This window comes from Salmo trutta, chromosome 17, assembly GCF_901001165.1.
Source record: "Salmo trutta chromosome 17, fSalTru1.1, whole genome shotgun sequence".
NCBI classification, from domain to species: domain Eukaryota; kingdom Metazoa; phylum Chordata; class Actinopteri; order Salmoniformes; family Salmonidae; genus Salmo; species Salmo trutta.
In genome coordinates, this window is record NC_042973.1 from 11,941,697 (window position 1) to 11,963,256 (window position 21,560).

Below are 21,560 nucleotides of genomic sequence, written 5' to 3' on the forward strand. Positions count from 1 at the left end.
CTTCAGTGAGTCAGCTAGCTACAGTCAGTAGCTAGCCAACTTAAATGAGTCAGCTGCTGTTCTATTTAGCTAACGTTAGCTAGCTGTTGCGATACAGAAACTGATTTGCTAGCTAGCATTAACATATTGTTTTTGCATACTATTTTTATTTTATTTCACCTTTATTTAACCAGGTAGGACAGTTGAGAACAAATTCTCATTTACAACTGCGACACAAACAACACATAGTTACACATGGAATAAACGTACAGTTAATAACACAACTGAAAAAAATCTATATACAGTGTGTGCAAATGGGGTAAGATTATCCTACTACAAGGATACATTCATTTCTATTGACCACTTGCATTGTAAGACTCTTATAGCTTAACCTGTTCAAATGTTTCAGTTAAACTACTTTTAAAGTTGAAAACAAGTACGAATTCACAAGGTTTTGGACAACACTCAGAGAGAGGTGTCGCTTTAAAAACCGCTCGATGTCACGTGACCAAGTGGAGCGTTGTCAACATGGCGTTCCCCACAAGTCGTCTGTTTTCTTCACGGACCATATCGTTGGGCATTTTGTTTTACTCTACGTATTGTCATTTCCAATTTGTTCTCGCAAATGATGTCGATAGTTGTGAAAGTCTACGCCTGGGACAATATCCTTTTACACGCGATTACTTGCAAATCACGAAAATATGACAGGGTTTTCATGCAAGCTAGCTAGCTAATGTTACCTGGCTAACTGACGTTAGCATGCATTCTCTTAGCTAGCAAACATAAGCCTGCATGTTGTGTACTTTTGGAAAACATAACTAATCAGATTTTGAAACAGATGTGTAGTTATGTTTTCTCGTCTGTATTCACCTGTCAACTTCCATGTAACGTTAACTCTTGGCAAGAGTCTTGTTTTTTCATCAAGATATGTTCTCGGGTCTTTATTGACAGCACGTTTCATTATGTGTAAGATAACTAACGTTACTATTCTGTCAACCATGATTCAGATTCATTGGTATGCATTTTTGTAATGTCATGTGGATATGTTCCTCAGGACGATGCTGATGAATATACAGTACCAGTCAAAAGTTTAGACACGCCTAGACATTCCGGGGTTTTTCTTTAGTTTTACTATTTTCTACATTGTAGAATAATAGTGAAGACATCAAAACTGTGAAATAACACATATTTTATATTTGAGATTCTTCAAAGTAGCCACACTTTGCCTTGATGACAGCGTTGCACACTCTTGGCATTCTCTCAACCAGCTTCTTGAGGTAGTCACGTGGAATGCATTTCAATTAATATGTGTGCCTTGTTAAAAGGGAATTTCCTTCTTAATGTGTTTGAGCCAATCAGTTGTGTTGTGACAAGGTAAGGGTGGTATACAGAAGATAGCCCAATCTGGTAAAAGATCAAGTCCATATTATGGCAAGAACAGCTCAAATAAGCAGGGAAACAACAGTCCATTGTTACTTGATGAAATGAAGGTCAGTCATTCTGGAAAAATTCAAGAACTTTGAAAGTTTCATCAAGTGCAGTCGCAAAAACCATCAAGCGCTATGATGAAACTGACTCTCATGAGGACCGCCACAGGAAAGGAAGAGGATAAGTTCATTAGAGTACCAGCCTCAGAAATTGCACTCCAAATAAATGCTACAGAGTTTAAGTAACAGACAAATCTCAACATCAACTGTTCAGAGGAGACTGTGAATCAGGCCTTCATGGTCGAATAGCTGCAAAGAAACCCCTACTAAAGGACACCCATAAGAAGAAGAGACTTGCTTGGGCCAAGAAACATGAGCAATGGACATTAGACCGGTGGAAATATGTCTTTTGGTCTGATGAATCAAAATGTGAGATTTTTTTGGTTGTAACCGCCGTGTCTTTGTGAGACGCAGAGCAGGTGAACGGATTATCTCCATGTGTGGTTCCCACCGTGAAGCATGGAGGAGGGGTGTGGGGGTGCTTTGCTGGTGACACTGTCTGTGATTTATTTAGAATTCAAGGCACACTTAACCAGCATGGCTACCACAGCATTCTGCAGCGATACGCCATCCCATCTGTTTTGCGCTTAGTGGGACTCATTTGTTTTTCAACAGGACAATGACCCAACACACCTCCAGGCTGTGCAAGGATAATTTTCCCAAGAAGGCGAGTGATGGGCTCCCAGTGGCGCAGCGGTCTAAGGCACTGCATCTCAGTGCTAAAGGTGTCACTACAGACCCTGGTTCGATTCCAGGCTGTATCACAACCAGCCGTGATTGGGAGTCCAATAGGGCGGCGCATAATTGGCCCAGCGTCGTCCGGGGTAGGCCGTCATAGTAAATAAGAATTTGTTCTTAACTGACTTGCCTAGTGAAATAAAGGTTAAATAAGGGCTATTTGACCAAGAAGGAGAGTGATGGAGTGCTGCATCAGATGACCTGGCCTCCACAATCACCCGACCTCAACCCAATTGAGATGGTTTGGGATGAGTTAGACCACAGAGTGAAGGAAAAGCAGCCAACAAGTGCTCAGCATATGTGGGAACACCTTCAAGACTGTTGGAAAAGCATTCCAGGTGAAGCTGGTTGAGAGAATGCCAAGCTTGTGCAAAGCTGTCATCAAGACAAATGGTGGCTACTTTGAAGAATCTAAAATATATTTTGATTTGTTTAACACTAAGTACGTGTGTCCAAACTTTTGACTGGTACTGTATATCAACCTGACAAGCACAATTTCTTAGATATCATGTTACATTATTTAATATGCTGTGGATGACAGTTGATATTTTGTTCTTGCCTTAATACTGTTCAAGTATATTTGTAAAGAACCAAGGATAGACGATGCCACTCAAGAACCTGAGAATTGCAAGGACATGATTGCTTGGGGTAAGTGGTTTTGGTTGAGTGATATATACTATACTGAAGAATATTTTTAACGCAACATGTAATGTGTTGGTTTCATGAGCTTAAATAAAATATCCCATAAATGTTCCATACGCACAAAAAGCGTATTTCTCTCAAATGTTGTGCACAAATTTGTTTACATCCCTGTTAGTGAGCATTTCTCCTTTGTCAAGATAATCCATCCAACTGACAGGTGTGGCATATCAAGAAGCTGATTAAACAGCATGATCATTACACAGATGCACCTTGTGCTGGGAACAATAAAAGGCCATTCTAAAATGTGCAGTTTTGGAACACAATACAATGCCACAGAAGTCTCAAGTTTTGAGGGAGCGTGCAATTGGCATGCTGATTGCAGGATTGTCCACCAGAGCTGTTGCCAGAGAATTGAACGTTAAATTCTCGACCATAAGTGTTTTAGAGAACTTGGCAGTATGTCCAATTGGCCTCACAACTGTAGAACACATGTAACCACGCCAGCCCAGGACCCTCACATCTACTTTCTTCGCCTGTGGGATAAGACCAACCACCCGGACAGGTGATGAAGCTGTGGGTTTGCACAACTGAAGAATTTCTGCGCCAACTGTCAGAAACCGTCTCGGGGAAGCTCATCTTCGTGCTCATTGTCCTCACCAGTGTCTTGTCCTGACTGCAGTTTGGCATCATAACAGACTGCACACCTTCAATGGCCACTGGCACACTGGAGAAGTGTGCTCTTCATGGATAAATCCCGGTTTCGACTGTCCCGGGCAGATGACCGACAGCATCGTGTGGTCGAGCGGTTTGCTGATGTCAACGTTGTGATCAGAGTACCCCATGGTGGTGGTCAGATTAAGGTTTGGACGGGCATAAGCTACAGACAACAAACACAATTGCATTTTATCAATGGCAATTTGAATGCACAGAGATACCGTGACGAGATCCTGAGACCCGTTGTCGTGCCATTCGTCCACTACCATCAGCTCATGTTGCTGCATGATAATGCACGGCCCAATGTCACAAGGATCTGTACACAATTCCTGGAAGCTGAAAATGTCCCAGTTCTTCCATTGCCTGCATATTTTTATTTTATTTATTGAACCTTTATTTAACTAGGCAAGTCAGTTAAGAACAAATTCTAATTTACAATGACAGCCTACCGCGGAACAGTGGTTTAACTGCCTTGTTCAGGGGCAGACTGACAGATTTTTATCTTGTCAGCTCGGGGATTTGATCCAGCAACTTTTCGGTTATTGGCCCAACGCACTAACCACTAGGCTACCTGTCGCCAGACATGTCACCCATTGAGCATGTTTGGGATGCTCTGGATCAAGGTGTACGACAGCGTGTTCTAGTTCCCGCCAATATCCAGCAACTTCGCACAGCCATTGAAGAGGAGTGGGACAAAATTCCACTGGCCACGATCAACAGCCTGATCAACGCTATGTAAAGGAGATGTGTGCAGGTCTCATCAGATACTGACTGTTTTTCTGATCCAACCCCCTACTTTTTTTTTTTTATTGGTATCTGTGACCAACAGATGCATATCTGTAGTCCCAGTTATGTGAAATCCATAGATTAGGGCCGAGTTAATGGATTTAAGTTGACTGATTTCCTTATATGAACTATAACTCAGTAAAATCTTTGAATATGTTGTTTATTTTTGTTCATTGTAATAATAATATGCCGTTTAGCACCCACCATCTCAGATTGTTCTGAAATCGCTTCTGTAGTTAGATAAGCATTCCTGGAACATCATTTAAAAAAAATAAAAAAATATTTGTATGATTAATTTAGTATTCAATAAATATAGTAGCTTATGTTTTTCTAACAATGAGTAAGACATGAGGAATCCAAAAACATTTTTAGAAGCCACCCACGCCAATCCCACCCCAACAACGAGTATATAGCATCAGTTCTATGTCCCCCACCCCAATGTTAAAAGGGATAGTTAACCCAAATTACAAAATTACACTGGTTTCCTTACCCTGTAAGCAGTCTATGGACAGGGTATGACAGCAACTTATGCTTTGGTTTTGTTTACTTGGCCACTGTTTCAAATGGTAACTTTTTTGCATTTTGTGGCACCAATCCAATGCAAGTCAATGTTATCTATATTAGCATTTTCTCGCTTCCTATCCAAATCATCTATAAGTAACATCCATTGAGTTACGCAATACATTTCTAGATACTTTTGGATGATTTGAGCATGAAGTGTGACAATGCTAGTAGAGGTACCATTGACTTGCATTGGGTTTGTGCCAAAAATGCTAAAAAGTTAGCATTTCAAACAGTGGCCAACAAAACCAAAGCATATGTTTCTGCCATACCTTGTCAATAGACTGTTTTCTTACCCTGTAAGCAATGTCATTTAGTAATTTGGGTGAACTATCCATTTAACATTGAGGGTGGGGGTTCGGGGGTCTTGAAACTTTAACTTAATAGTAGGAACAGCACCATCTAGTGGTCAGAATCCGGTAATATCCGGATGTAAGATGGGACATTAACCTAACAACTTAAATGACACATTTCTCTGAACAGGGGTAAAACTAACATCACCAAATTCCCTGGTAATACATTGAATAGTATGAAGAAACAACACTTAGAGTCGCAGCTCCATACTACTGGTCAGACACAGAACTGATACTATATACCAATTGTTGGGGTGGGATTGGCGTGGGGAGTCCGTGGGTGGCTGTTGACCAATGTCTAACTCATTGTCAGGACAAAGTTAGGTCCAAAATCGGATGTTAGGTACTATATTTATTGAGTATTATATGAATCCTAAAAATGTAAATGGCCAATTTGGATGCAATCAATGAGCTTAATGGTTGCATGAATGCTAATCATATCTGTTTCTAACAACATCAATTATTTTAGAACTATCTTAGATGATGGGTGGTGAAATCCTCTTTTTGTACTTTTTGAGTTTGTACGACCATTAGTCTTTCATGCACACATTTTACGTACGGAAGGTCCCAGGAATAGAACCCACTATCCTGGTGTGGCAAGCATCATGGTTTACCAACTGAGCTACAGAGGACCACCATAATGATTGGTTCTAATACTTTCTCCATCTATAAGTACTTTGGGAATTAGAATGTAGTTGACACAGTATATGCATGGAGGTACCACATAGCCTAACTCAAATTGAAAGACTAATTTGCAGGGACAAGAAATTATAATAGATAGCCCTAATAGGTAATTTAGGTCCTGGTTTTTAACTGTCATAATATTTTGTAATACTTTTATCAATGTGTATTTCCATCAGAATCTACACAAATTGGTACCCACATAACTGCTGTTCTGTGTTGCTTTGTCCTAAACCATCTGTTGTGGTTTTCAGTGGAATGCCTACCTGCTCCAAACGTCAGCTGCCGCTTGTCCAATGGGACGGAGTTTCGATTCAGCGGAGAGGAAGTGGGCTTTAATAAAAGCCTCCCTTGCAGGAATGTGTATGTACAGTACCAGACACTGTGGAAGTGTTGCACATGTACACCTAGTATGCCAAATATTAGGAACAATTTCCTAATATTTACTTGCACCCCCCCTTTACCCTTAGAACAGCCTTCATTTGTCGGGCATGGAGTCTACAAGGTGTCGAAAGCGTTCCACAGGGATGCTGGCCCATGTTGACTCCAATGCTTCCCACAGTTGTCAAGTTGGCTGGATGTCCTTTGGGTGGCGGACCATTCTTGATACACACAGGAAACTGTTGAGCGTGAAAAACCCAGTAACGTTGCAGTTCTTGACACAAACCGGTACGCCTTGCACCTACTACCATACCCCGTTCAAAGGCACTTGCATCTTTTGTCTTGACCTTTCAGCCTCTGAGTGGCTCACACACACAATCCATGTCTCAATTGTCTAAAGGCTTAAAAATCTGTCTTTAACCTGTCTCCTCCCCTTTATCTACACTGATTTGAAGTGAATTTAACACATGACATCAATAAGGGATCATAGCTTTCACCTGGATTCACCTGGTCAGTCTATGACATGGAAAGAGCAGGTGTTCTTAATGTTTTGTATAGGCTGTATCAGGGTTGTATTCATTAGGGCATACCATAGCAAAACGTTTTAGCTATGATGACCCTGAACATGTTTAATTTTCAATTGATATTGATTTGGCTAAATCATATACCATGATGTTTTTGTACAAATGTGAAACATTATTGAACTGTTTTGAGCTAACATGTTATCTCCTTATAGGAGCGGTTACTCCTACAAAGTAGCGGTGGCCCTGTCGCTCTTCCTGGGATGGTTAGGAGCAGATCGTTTCTACCTGGGATACCCAGCTTTAGGTACAGTCTGACTGTTGTTATTGCTGTACACTTTCAACAACTGACATGGATGAATTCATATTATATTTATAAGTATATTCATTTTCAAATCCTATCTGCTGCTATCAAACCGGTCTAAGTACAATGAAAGATTTTCTTTGTAATTGTTTTTGTAAAAAAAGGAAGAACACATGTTGAAATGCATGACTAGCTACCCATTCATTTATTGGATTTATTGATCATGTTTTTTATATGAGAGTTAGAAAAGATCTGCTGGTTTTGGACAGAAACACAACTTACATGTTTGTGGATTAGTATGAAGTAGAACATTTATCAAAGTTGAGCATTAATCAACAAAGCAGGTCTATAAGAAACAGAGGGTCACTATTTCCTGTGAGGACCTGAAAGAAACCACTATTACATGACATTATAAAACAGTGGTAAACCCAGACACTGGAGTGAAACACACTGCTGTTTCTTCCTCTTTTTGTCACTTTTCCTTTATTCTTGTTCTTAATTAGGCACCTGCAAGATTACAGTGGCTGAAAGCCCTGCCTTGTTTTTTGGGGGGGATTTTCGTTTTTCTGTGGGCGGGCATAAGCCGGCTTTAGAGGCTGCACTGAGCAACACCTGGCCTGGTTTGGCACGGTTGGCTCTGGCATCACCATGGAACAGTGGGTTATTAAGTGGGCTTCTGCTTTGTAGAGTAGCCACCTGACTGGCATCGTTTTTAAAAACCTCCACCCTGGAATCAACAAAGCTACCCCTGTTACCTCCCAATGGAGCAATTTACAATAGTGTTAACCATTATTTGGAGTAATTATGTTTTAATTACTAGAGTTGGCGTTTCCATAATTTGCCTGCAATTCAGATTCTCTGTGGTGTGTGTGTGTGTGTGTGTGTGTGTGTCGCAGTGAGCTAGTGACTGCCAGTAGTCATTGCCCAGTGATGCAGTGAGTACGCCCAGACATGCAGTAGTGTCATCCCCGGGTCTACCGCGCAGTTATGTTACATAGTTATGTCGTAAGCTAGTGACAGTGTGAATGTTGAAAGGATGATGTGTTTAGTTGAATGACCTGCTCGCCCTGCTCGTGTGTTTTCATACATCCAATTCACACCCTCAGCTGCTCACAGCGCCTCAGTTGCACACATTCATGTTTACTCTTCTTCACTGCTCCTCTCAATGATAAAGACCTGTTATTCCCAATCCTCAAAGTTGTTTTGGACACAAAGTTGACTTGGCACGATTTCCCTCTGAAAGCAAATCAGGCAGCAAACAACTAAACACCCAACACACACACCACATAGCCTCTCCACTCCGCCGCCCAGCAGTGAAAGCGTTCAATATTGTTCACCTTTGCCTCGCAAGTTAATTTCCCATTCAGCCACACATGGGCAAAGTTGGAACGGAACATGGGGAATAAACTGAAACGTGGCCCAGTCGCCTGGATTGGAGAGTTTTCATGTAAGCAACAAAGCGTCGCTCACACAATAGCTAGCAAATTATGATTAGGGGCCACGCAGGGTTTTATTTATGCCAACTTTAAAGAGGCATGAAGTACCCCATAAAGCTTTATACCAGGGCTCTCCAACCCTGTTCCTGGAGAGATACCATCCTGTAGGTTTTAACTCCAACCCTGTTCCTGGAGAGCTACCGTCCTGTAGGTTTTAACTCCAACCATGTTCCTGGAGAGATACCATCCTGTAGGTTTTAACTCCAACCATGTTCCTGGAGAGATACCATCCTGTAGGTTAACTCCAAACATGTTCCTGGGGAGATACCATCCTGTAGGTTTTCACTCCAACCCTGTTCCTGGAGAGCTACAGTCCTGCAGGTTTTAACTCCAACCCTGTTCCTGGGGAGATACCATCCTGTAGGTTTTCACTCCAACCATGTTCCTGGAGAGATACCATCCTGTAGGTTTTAACTCCAACCATGTTCCTGGAGAGATACCATCCTGTAGGTTAACTCCAACCATGTTACTGGAGAGCTACCGTCCTGTAGGTTTTAACTCCAACCATGTTCCTGGAGAGCAACCGTCCTGTAGGTTTTCACTCCAACCATGTTCCTGGAGAGCTACCCTCCTGTAGGTTTTAACTCCAACCATGTTACTGGAGAGCTACCGTCCTGTAGGTTTTCACTCCAACCATGTTCCTGGAGAGCTACCATCCTGTAGGTTTTCACTCCAACCCTGTTCCTGGAGAGCTACAGTCCTGCAGGTTTTAACTCCAACCCTGTTCCTGGAGAGCTACCGTCCTGCAGGTTTTAACTCCAACCATGTTCCTGGAGAGCTACCGTCCTGCAGGTTTTAACTCCAACCATGTTCCTGGGGAGATACCATCCTGTAGGTTTTCACTCCAACCATGTTACTGGAGAGCTACCGTCCTGTAGGTTTTCACTCCAACCATGTTCCTGGAGAGCTACCCTCCTGTAGGTTTTAACTCCAACCATGTTACTGGAGAGCTACCGTCCTGTAGGTTTTCACTCCAACCATGTTCCTGGAGAGTTACCCTCCTGTAGGTTTACACCAGGGCTCTCCAACCATGTTCCTGGAGAGCTACCCTCCTGTAGGTTTTCCACTCCAACCCTAATCTAACACACCTGATTGTAATAATTAACTGGTTGATGAGCTGAACCAGGTTAGTTACAACTGGGGTTGGAGCGAAAACCTACAGGAGGGTAGCTCTCCAGGAACACGGTTGGAGAGCCCTGGTGTAAACCTACAGGAGGGTAACTCTCCAGGAACACGGTTGGAGAGCCCTGGTGTAAACCTACAGGAGGGTAACTCTCCAGGAACACGGTTGAAGAGCCCTGGTGTAAACCTACAGGAGGGTAACTCTCCAGGAACACGGTTGAAGAGCCCTGGTGTAAACCTACAGGAGGGTAACTCTCCAGGAACACGGTTGGAGAGCCCTCCCTGATTTATACCCTATTTAACTCCAACATGTTTCTCTCTCTCTAGGGCTGCTCAAATTCTGCACAGTTGGCTTCTGTGGGATTGGGAGCTTGGTGGATTTCATGTTGATCTCAATGCAGGTGAGTGGGACAGCTGATGATTACATTGGTTGGTCACAAGACACAAAAGGTGAGTTGGGTTACACTGTAAAGTGAGTTAGGGAACAACTGGTATATCGGATGGATTTCATACAAGTTTGATAATTGTATGATTTCAAAACAACTTCTAAGATTTCAAAAACAAGTTGCTCAATTTGGGTACAGTCTCATGTATAAACAGTAGCTCTTTCTCCCACTAACAGTGATTGTAAGTGGAGCACATTTTTTTTCATCACAGAGCAGCCTGGGCTTTGCTACAATGGTCACGCTTCACACACTCCAATCAGAGTAAACCATGGAACATTGCGCAGAAGCATAGTCAAGCCAGGCAGGAGGAGTGTGTGTGCGTGCGTGCGTGAATGGCTGTTTGTATTCAGAGGGCACCTGTGTCTCAATCAGTGCAGCCGCAGCCCTCTGCTCTTCTCAGCACTAAGCTCTCTATAAATGGGGGTTAATGAGACTGGTTTGTTTTCGCAGAAGGGCTTCTCTCCCCCCCCGTCCCTCGTTCCCCCAGGACCCCCCTAACCTGTTTAGTCCACAGAGCCTGACAGGGAGAGAAGCCAATCCATTTTTCATCCTGTTAGGGCCTCAGCTCACCCCTTTTGCCCCTCTCCGTCCTCATTGGGGAACCAGTGTGGGAGCAGGAAGCCATACATGGGTCCTATTCACTAGGAACCAAATGGAACCAAAGTGTAGAGGGATCTAGCTAAACTTCCATCTGAAAACGTTTTGCTACTGCGCAAACAAGAAAACGCTCACCCAGGGGCGGTGCTCCTAGTAGCCGGGGACTTTAATGCAGGGAAACTTAAATCCGTTTAACCAAATTTCTATCAGCATGTTAAATGTGCAACCAGAGGGAAAATAACTCTGGACCACCTATACTCCACACACAGAGATGCATACAAAGCTCTCCCGCGTCAACCATTTGGTATATCTAACCACAATTCTATCCTCCTAATTCCTGCTTACAAGCAAAAATTAAAGCAGGAAGCACCAGTGACTCAAACAATAAAAAAGTGGTCAGATGAAGCAGATGCTAAGCTACAGAACTGTTTTGCTAGCACAGACTGGAATATGTTCCGGGATTCCTCCGATGGTATTGAGGAGTACACCACATCAGTCACTGGCTTCATCAATAAGTGCATCGACGATGTCGTCCCCACAGTGACCGTACGTACATACCCCAACCAGAAGCCATGGATTACAGGCAACATACGCACTGAGCTAAAGGCTAGAGCTGCCTCTTTCAAGGAGCAGGACTCTAACCCAGACCCGCTATGCCCTCCGACGAACCATCAAACAGGCAAAGCGTCAATACAGGACTAAGATTGAATCGTACTACACCGCCCTGACGTTCGTTGGATGTGGCAGGACTTGCAAACCATTACAGCCTACAAAGGGAGCACAGCCGAGAGCTGCCCAGTGACACGAGCCTACCAGATGAGCTAATTAAACAGGTTTACATTCCCAAGGCCACAGGGCCAGATGGATTACCAGGACGTGTTCTGCGAGCATGCGCTGACCAACTGGCAGGTGTCTTCATTGACATTTTCAACCTCTCCCTGTCCGAGTCTGTAATGCCAACATGTTTTAAGCAGACCACCATAGTGCCTGTGCCCAAGAACACTAGGGTAACCTGCCTAAATTACTACCAACACGTAGCACTCACGTCTGTAGCCATGAAGTGCTTTGAAAGGCTGGTCATGGCTCACATCAACACCATTATCCCAGAAACCCTAGACCGACTCCAATTTGCATACCGCCCCAACAGATCCACAGATGATGCAATCTCTATTGCACTCCACACTGCCCTTTCCCACCTGGACAAAATGAACACCTATGTGAGAATGCTATTCATTGACTACAGCTCAGCATTCAACACCATAGTACCCTCAAAGCTCATCAATAAGCTAAGGACCCTGGGACTAAACACCTCCCTCTGCAACTGGATCCTGCACTTCCTGAAGGGCCGCCCCCAGGTGGTAAGGGTAGGTAACAACACATCCGCCACGCTGATCCTCAACACAAGAGTCCCTCAGGGGTGCGTGCTCAGTCCCCTCCTGTACTCCCTGTTCACCCATGACTGCATGGCCAGGCACGACTACACCACCATCATTAAATTTGCCGATGACACAACAGTGGCAGGCCTGATCACCGACAACAATGAGACAGCCTATAGGGAGGAGGTCTTAGAGGTAGGCAGTGTGGTGCCAGGATAACAACCTCTCCGTCAACGTGATCAAGACAAAGGAGATGATTGTAGACTACAGGAAAAAGAGGACCAAGCATGCCCCCATTCTCATCGACGGGGCTGCAGTGGAGCAGGTTGAGGGCTTCAAGTTCCTTGGTGTCCACATCACCAACAAACTAACATGGTCCAAGCACACCAAGACAGTCGTGAAGAGGGCACAACCAAATCTATTCCCCTGCAGGAGACTGAAAAGATTTGGCATGTGTCCTCAGATCCTCAACCGGTTTTACGGCTGCACCATCGAGAGCATCCTGACTGGTTGTATCACTGCCTGGTATGGCAACTGCTCGGCCTCCGACCGCAAGGCACTACAGAGGGTAGTGCAAACGGTCCAGTACATCACCGGGGCCAAGCTTCCTGCCATCTCTATCGCACTCAACACTGCCCTTACCTACCTGGACAAAATGAACACCTATGTGAGAATGCTATTCATTGACTACAACTCAGCGTTCATCACCATAGTGTCCTCAAAGCTCATCACTATGCTAAGGACCCTGGGACTAAACACCCCCCCTTTGCAACTGGATTTACAGAGGGTAATGCGTACGGCCTAGTACATCACTGGGGCCAAGCTTCCTGCTGTCTAGGACCTCTATACCAGGCGGTGTCAGAGGGAGTCCCTAAAAATTGTCAGAGACTCCAGCCACCCTAGTCATAGACTGATCTCTCTGCTACCACACGGCAAGCGGTACCGGAGCGCTAAGTCTAGGTCCAAATAGGCTTCTAAACAGCTTCTAACCCCAAGCAATAAGACTCCTGAACATCTAATCAAATGGCTACCCAAGCTATTTGCATTGCCCCCCCCCCCCCCCTCTATTTTACACCGCTGCTACTCTCTGTTGTTATCATCTATGCATAGTCACTTTAACTCTACCTACATGTACATACCTTAAACTAACCGGTGCCCCCGCACATTGACTCTGTACTGGTACCCCACTTTTATTTCTTATTCTTATCCGTATTTTTTTAAACTGCGTTGTTGGTTAGGGGCTCGTAAGTAAGCATTTCACTAACGTCAACACCTGTTGTATTCGGCGCATGTGACTAATACAATTTGATTTGACTAATGAATACGACAAGCAGCAGCACGCATATAGAGCAAACCTTCAGCTTTAACTCAGTCAACATGGTGGGATGTGTTATAATGAAAAGTAGGATTATTTGTTTGGGATTCATAGTTTTTTTTCCTGTGTTCCTTGAAAAATATAAACACTGATCAAAAAAATAAAGGGAACACTTAAACAACACATCCTAGATCTGAATGAAAGAAATAATCTTATTAAATACTTTTTTCTTTACATAGTTGAATGTGCTGACAACAAAATCACACACAAATAATCAATGGAAATCCAATTTATCAACCCATGGAGGTCTGGATTTGGAGTCGCACTCAAAATTAAAGTGGAAAACCACACTACAGGCTGATCCAACTTTGATGTAATGTCCTTAAAACAAGTCAAAATGAGGCTCAGTAGTGTGTGTGGCCTCCACGTGCCTGTATGACCTCCCTACAACGCCTGGGCATGCTCCTGATGAGGTGGCGGATGGTCTCCTGAGGGATCTCCTCCCAGACCTGGACTAAAGCATCCGCCAACTCCTGGACAGTCTGTGGTGCAACGTGGCGTTGGTGGATGGAGCGAGACATGATGTCCCAGATGTGCTCAATTGGATTCAGGTCTGGTGAAAGGGCGGGCCAGTCCATAGCATCAATGCCTTCCTCTTGCAGGAACTGCTGACACACTCCAGCCACATGAGGTCCAGCATTTTAGGAGGAACCCAGGGCCAACCGCACCAGCATATGGTCTTACAGGGGGTCTGAGGATCTCATCTCGGTACCTAATGGCAGTCAGGCTACCTCTGGTGAGCACATGGAGGGCTGTGCGGCCCCCCAAAGAAATGCCACCCCACACCATGACTGACCCACCGCCAAACCGGTCATGCTGGAGGATGTTGCAGGCAGCAGAACGTTCTCCACAGCGTCTCCAGACTCTGTCACGTCTGTCACGTGCTCAGTGTGAACCTGCTTTTGTCTGTGAAGAGCACAGGGCGCCAGTGGCGAATTTGCCAATCTTGGTGTTCTCTGGCAAATGCCAAACGTCCTGCACGGTGTTAAGCTGTAAGCACAACCCCCACCTGTGGACGTCGGGCCCTCATACCACCCTCATGGAGTCTGTTTCTGACCGTTTGAGCAGACACATGCACATTTGTGGCCTGCTGGAGGTAATTTTGCAGGGCTCTGGCAGTGCTCCTCCTGCTCCTCCTTGCACAAAGGCGGAGGTAGCGGTCCTGCTGCTGGGTTGTTGCCCTCCTACGGCCTCCTCCACGTCTCCTGATGTACTGGCCTGTCTCCTGGTAGCGCCTCCATGCTCTGGACACTACGCTGACAGACACAGCAAACCTTCTTGCCACAGCTCGCATTGATGTGCCATCCTGGATGAGCTGCACTACCTGAGCCACTTGTGTGGGTTGTAGACTCCGTCTCATGCTACCACTAGAGTGAAAGCACTGCCAGCATTCAAAAGTGACCAAAACATCAGCCAGGAAGCATAGGAACTGAGAAGTGGTCTGTGGTCTCCACCTGCAGAACCACTCCTTTATTGGGGGTGTCTTGCTTATTGCCTATAATTTCCACCTGTTGTCTATTCCATTTGCACAACAGCATGTGAAATGTATTGTCAATCAGTGTTGCTTCCTACGTGGACAGTTTGATTTCACAGAAGTGTGATTGACTTGGAGTTACATTGTGTTGTTTAAGTGTTCCCTTCATTTTTTGAGCAGTATATTAGTTTGTCATATAGACTAGTGGTGGTGTGTGTAGTTTTAGGACTGTATGCCTTCATCTTGAATTATATTTCAACAAAGGCCTATGCTGCTGGAGTCACCCTGTATCACATCTGAGACCAAAACACAAATCATGATACACCCTTCAAAGAAACAGAATACCCCTCTTCCTCTATTTATCCTCATCCTCTCCAGTTTGACACTACATCCGACTGTGTAGCAGGCCTGTATAAAGTCGCTATTTCGTTTGAAAACGGCAGCGGCGTCCGTTCGACCACTTTGATTAAACGAGGCGACCGTCACACTGTTTATTGTTCTGTAATGTATTATTGAAGGCCCTGAGAGAGGAATGCGGTTAAGCTGCTTTGGCTGGCACGCCCCAGCGCAACACGTTCTCAATTAGATGTATATGCTGCGTCTGGGCTCTCTCACCTTCTATAAAGACTGACACTTTTCATAAAGAGTTCTGCGTGTCCGGAGAACCCATTTAACCTTCGCGCGAGGCGCTGCCCCATATTTGAAAGATTAACTATTGTGACTATTATAAGCGCACCGTCAGAGCGGGCAAATGCATTTTTGAGAAGTTGAACTAATGAATAAATACCTGGGATTGTATTAATAGATTCTGGCTGGACGGGACTAGAGGAAAGGAGACAGGACGGCGTTTGTTTGAGGCTTCTCGCTCTCTCTCTATCGAAAGACCGAGGTCCACACTAGATGAATGATGTTGGGGAATTTTCCAATTTACTCTCAAACTGGGCAGAGGAGGAGCTAGACAGATGTGATAGACAGATGGAACGTGAACGGAGGGAGCTGTGTGTCAGGCGCTGGATTAAAAAAATACAAGGTAGGGGGTTTCCAGGCCGGCATACGTTGTTGTGAAAATCAAACCCACTTCTGAAAACCCGATCACTAACGCCACTACCTGCTATGGATTAAATATAGGCTGGAATGCATCATAGTTGAGTGGTAGCCCAGCTGAAGTTGGTCTGGAGTCAGTGGGTGGAGTGCTGTTGGTCTGGAGTCAGTGGGTGGAGTGCTGTTGGTCTGGAGTCAGTGGGTGGAGTGCTGTTGGTCTGGAGTCAGTGGGTGGAGTGCTGTTGGTCTGGAGTCAGTGGGTGGAGTGCTGTTGGTCTGGAGTCAGTGGGTGGAGTGCTGTTGGTCTGGAGTCAGTAGGTGGAGTGCTGTTGGTCTGGAGTCAGTGGGTGGAGTTCTGATCTTGACATGGTTGAGCACAGACTCTGCTTTTGTGTCTGTCTGTGTGTGTCTGTCTGTCTATGCGTACGTCCACCTGTGTGTTTTCATTGGTCTGTGGGAATTCACTGGTCACTGGTCCCCCTCAGCTGTGATTGCCAGATATGTGTTACCTGCTGTACCCAGGTTTTCACTGTCTGTACCCTGATGTCTTTTCTCGTTCCTTCCTTTAGATTGTGGGTCCGTCAGATAAGTCTGACTACATAGTGGACTACTACGGTGCCAGACTCACACGCCTCTCCATCACCAATGAGACTTACAGAAGAACCCAGATGTCTCCCTGAAGGTAGCTACACTAGTAACGTGTTAGTTAGACAATAGGCTTTGGTGAGTCATTCACTGTGTTATTTTGGAAACTCAGAACTAAAATCGTATGTAACATCATCAGCTACCATTTACATGTACTCTGTGTACAAAACATTAGTAACACCTTCCTAATATTGAGTTGCACGCCCTTTTGCCGACAGAACAGCCTCAATTCATCAGGGTATGAACTCTTCAAGGTGTCAAGCGTTCCACAGGGATGCTGGCCCATGTTGACGCCTAATGCTTCCCACTTTTGTCAACTTGGCTGGATGTCCTTTGTGTGGCGGACCATTCTGGAAACACACAGGAAACTGTTGAGCATGAAAAACCCAGCAGCGTTTCAGTTCTTGACACACTCATACCGGTGCACCTACTACCATACCCCGTTCAAAGGCACAATCTTTTGTCTTGCCCATTCACCCTCTGAATGGCACACATACACAATCCATGTCTAAAGGCTTAAAAATCCTTCTTTAACCTGTCTCCTCCCCTTCATCTACACTGATTTGAAGTGGATTTAACAAGTGACATCAATAAGGGATCATAGCTTTCTTTACCCCCTTTTTTCTCCCCAATTTCGTGGTATCCAATTGGTAGTAGTTAGTCTTGTCTCATCGCTGCAACTTCCGTACGGACTCGGGAGAGGCGAAGGTCGGCCAAACCCTCCCTAACCCAGACGACGCTGGGCCAATTATGCGCCGCCGGTTGCCCGGTCGCGGCCGGCTGCGACAGAGCCTGGGCTCGAACCCATCATTTCTGATAGCACAGCTAGCACTGCGATGCAGTGTCTTAGACCACTGCTCCACCCGGGAGGCCCTATGGGATCATAGCTTTCACCTGGATTCACCTGGTTAGTCTTTCATGGAAAGAGCAGGTGTTCCTAATGTTTTGTACAGTCAACGTATGTTACGTAGTCTGACCACAAATGATTATTCACTGTGTAGCAGTTTGTATGTCTTTCCACCTACCTCTGTACTAATGTCAATTTGATTGTCTAGTTATTACATCTGTATAGGGTTGCAAAATTCTCAAACTTTCAATAAATGCCCTGGTTTTCCAGACATCGTGGCTGGAGGATTCTGGATTTCCTGCTTATTACCTCATCATTCTTCATTCCTCCAACCAGGATTTCAGGAAAACCAGGGAATCTATTGAAAAGGCACAACGCTCTCTAGTTTTATTAGACAAGTTTAAAAGATTGATGTTTTGGCCTTCAATTGCCTTCTACATCTTTCCAATCTATTGAATGTTCCCAAAAATTAGCAACCTAATATCTGTCGTTCTGCTCCTGAACAAGGCAGTTAACCCACTGTTCCTAGGACGTCATTGTAAATAAGAATTTGTTCTTAGCTGACTTGCCGAGTTAAATAAAAAATTACTAAATTACATGTACACAGTCAAGTGGAAAGACAAACTCTGAATGGCTCTAACGCTAAAAGTGAAGCAGATCCCAAGGTTGTGTGGTTTTGCACCACTCTGTAGCTTGTATGACCTATGGGGGGTAAAGGCAAACACCCAGGCAAACACCAAGGACAACTTGGCCTATCCATGGTTATGGATCCCCCCGGTACTCCAGGACAGACCTTCTACCCTGGGGAGGGAATTTTTAAATGTCAGCCTGCTAAGTAAATGTTTGGGGAGGGTGGCACTTCAGGACTGAGGGGGAAAAGGGTCGTGAGAGTGCAGTTATTATACCTGGCATAGGCGTCCCTCATCGGTTGAGCTCTACCACAGAGCAACGAGAATCACACACCCTTTCACACAGTTTGTCAACAACAAAAAAGATCTACATTTTTAAATCTCCAAGTCTCTCCCACTCTCTGTTTTCTATGGCTCCTTAGTCTCTGGTTAGCATTATAGAAGCTGCAGTGTGTTTGTGGTGACGGGGGTGTTTGGTTCAATTATACACATGTGGAGTCCATTACAAGCCCTTGAGTGTTTACGCTCAGACAAATAGAGAGAGCGAGAGAGAGAGATGAAGTCTTCATCCACACCTCTACAGTTCTTCAGTCTCTCAGTCCTTCATTTTACTGCATGTATCTCAGGGCCACATCAAGATGGAACACTGTCTGCCTCGAGTATCTAAGTTCAACTGTTTACAACCTGTTTTCTCTCGTTTCAGGACCAAAGTGAAAAACAACTATCGTTACCCTCAACCCTGTCATGTCAATTATGCCGCTCTTTTTGGGATATTTTTCACTTGATCATTCCGACACATTCAGCTCATTGATAATTGATTCTGTCTGCATGTACCCCAATGTGGTGAAGCTCTGCTTTTTAAAATGGATACTCTTAAGAGTGAAGGCTTCATTTTGGTTTAGACTTTACCCAGCATCTCTTTAGTCTTTCGTTCATTCTTTGGGACCTTCATTCCTTGCCGCCTCCTCAAAACACATTTTAAAAGATGAGGAGATGAGGATAGAGGTTGCAAATGAATCAAGCAAAAACGTTGTATATTTACCCGTGGTCACCAGCTCAGGTCTTGGAGCAGTAGAGTACAGACCTTTGTTCCAACCCAGCATTATCACACCCTGTAGCTCTCCAGGACCAAGGACTTGATGACCACCGCCATAGAGCTTCAAGTCATCGTTATACTCCTATAAGAATCTGCACTGAGAACATTGTACTGTAAATATGGAATCTATTGCGTTATTTGAGTATGTCTGGCAGCAAGGGAACTAATTATGTTCTGTATGACTGTTTTGTTGATTTGTCATTAGCGATTAAAAAAAATACAAATGTAATAAAATAATAATTTTATGAAAATGGACGCCTTTTGTAAATTAAGTTCTGTTCATACTTTCCGTTTAAGTCCAACACAGAGCGGTAGCTGTTCATTTGGCCAACTCTGAGCTCATTGGAGGAACTGTGGCAGTGACCGATCGTCCTGCAGGGATTTCAGAGGTCAAAGAAATGACACGCTAGCTCTCAGCATCATCCTGCAGATGAAGACAGATCTTCTCCCGCTCCCCCCAGAACCATCCCTTGTGTCATTTTTATTACAAAGGGTCCAAGTGGGGGTTCTTGGGAAGAGTCACAAGGCAGAGCTTTCCTGCTGTGTGCCTGCCTGATCGGGTACCTGATACAGGCTGTGTCCCAAATGGCACCATCATTTCGCGGTACACTACTTTTGACCAAGACCCATAATGCTCTGGTGGGAAAAAAAGTGCACTACAGATAAAATAGGGTGCCATTTGGAACACTGCCGTAGTGTGAACGGCCTGATACTGGAGACAAGTGAGCCTGAAAGCCATCTTTAGACGTTTGGATGTGACACTCCTAATCAACACAGTGCAATAGAAGGCAACAGTGTGTACTGTAGGTGTGCACATGGAGATTGTAGATGTTGTGTCAGTATGGATATCCAACACCACTGTGGTGAATACATGGAGTTTGTTATAGCAAGAGTTGCGTCGCGGTGGAGGGGGTCCGTTGTTTTGACTGTTTCAGGGCGTAGGAGCTGAGTGTGTGTTTACAGATGCACATGTATAATATTCAATGACAGTGGGACTTGAAGTCTTAAGGTTTTTAAGCAAAATACATTTTTATGAAGGGAAAACTTTTTTTTAAAGTTCAATAATGGGTAAATCCTAAGGAAGGAACTTGTTAGAACTGAAAGTTTGTTTTAGTATGACGTGAGATCAAAACAACGGCTAAACTCTACAAGAACCAAGAGGTGGTCTGAAACAGTGGTTAAGTTAATTTCACAACTCCCCCAAATCCACTCCCCTCTCCCCCGTCTCACTCTCCACCTCCACTCCCCAACTCTCCCTCCACCTCTTCACCCCAACTCTCCCTCCTCTTCCTTCGCCCTAGCCAGAGCTCATCAGTACAGCACAGGGATAAGAGTGGGGAGATTTATAGGGCACTTCCCAGGAGAGGAGAGAGCTGCAGAGTAGAGGCTGAGCTGGGCCTAACCCTCCCTCACACCACACGCCTGGCAAAGAGGAGGCCATTTCTCATATAGCAGAGTGCTTTATAGCCTCACATTCCCCTAGTGTGGAGCACTGATATTACAGAGCACACACAGAGTGGAGAGGAGAGGAGAGACAGTCAGACTCCTGCACCCGCTCCAGACCTGCTCCCCTGAAAACAATCTCAACCCCTTTGGAGAAATTCTCCTGCATTGCAACCTCCATTGATTGCACCCACAGCCAGACAACGAAGAGTGGAGAGGGAGCATGGAGAGAGGAGGGAGAGTGGAGAGAGAGGAGCGTGGGGCAAGAGAGAGAGGAGGGAGCATGGAGAGAGAGAGAGAGAGTGTGGGGCAACAGAGAGGAGGGAGCATGGAGAGAGAGAGGAGGGAGCATGGAGAGAGAGGAGAGAGAGAGAGAGCGTGGGGAGAGAGAGAGAGAGAGGAGGGAGCATGGAGAGAGAGAGAGGAGGGAGAGAGAGAGGAGCGTGGGGCAAGAGAGAGAGAGAGGAGGGAGCATGGAGAGAGAGGAGAGAGAGAGAGCGTGGGGCAAGAGAGAGGAGGGAGCATGGAGAGAGAGGAGCGAGCATGGAGAGAGAGAGAGAGAGCGTGGGGAGAGAGAGAGAGGGGGGAGCATGGAGAGAGAGAGAGTGTGGGGAGAGAGAGAGATAGGAGGGAGCATGGAGAGAGAGGAGCGAGCATGGAGAGAGAGAGCGTGGGGCAAGAGAGAGAGGAGCGTGGGGCAAGAGAGAGAGGAGGGAGCATGGAGAGAGAGGAGGGAGCATGGAGAGAGAGAGAGAGCGTGGGGAGAGAGAGAGAGCGGAGGGAGCATGGAGAGAGAGGAGCGAGCATGGAGAGAGAGCGTGGGGCA

At 45.2% G+C, this 21,560-nt stretch overlaps 1 protein-coding gene across 1 annotated transcript; it reads left to right on the forward strand.

Moving 5' to 3' along the window:
- The first annotated feature begins 344 nt into the window (after window positions 1-344).
- On the forward strand, window positions 345-19,546 carry tm2d1 (TM2 domain containing 1). The gene is made up of 7 exons (XM_029695656.1): window positions 345-641; window positions 2,779-2,852; window positions 6,196-6,304; window positions 7,059-7,150; window positions 10,093-10,166; window positions 16,644-16,756; window positions 18,899-19,546. Exons 1-6 carry the CDS (start codon window positions 508-510, stop codon window positions 16,752-16,754), a joined length of 594 nt encoding a protein of 197 aa, XP_029551516.1. The 5' UTR covers window positions 345-507; the 3' UTR covers window positions 16,755-16,756; window positions 18,899-19,546.
- The last annotated feature ends 2,014 nt before the right edge of the window (window positions 19,547-21,560 follow it).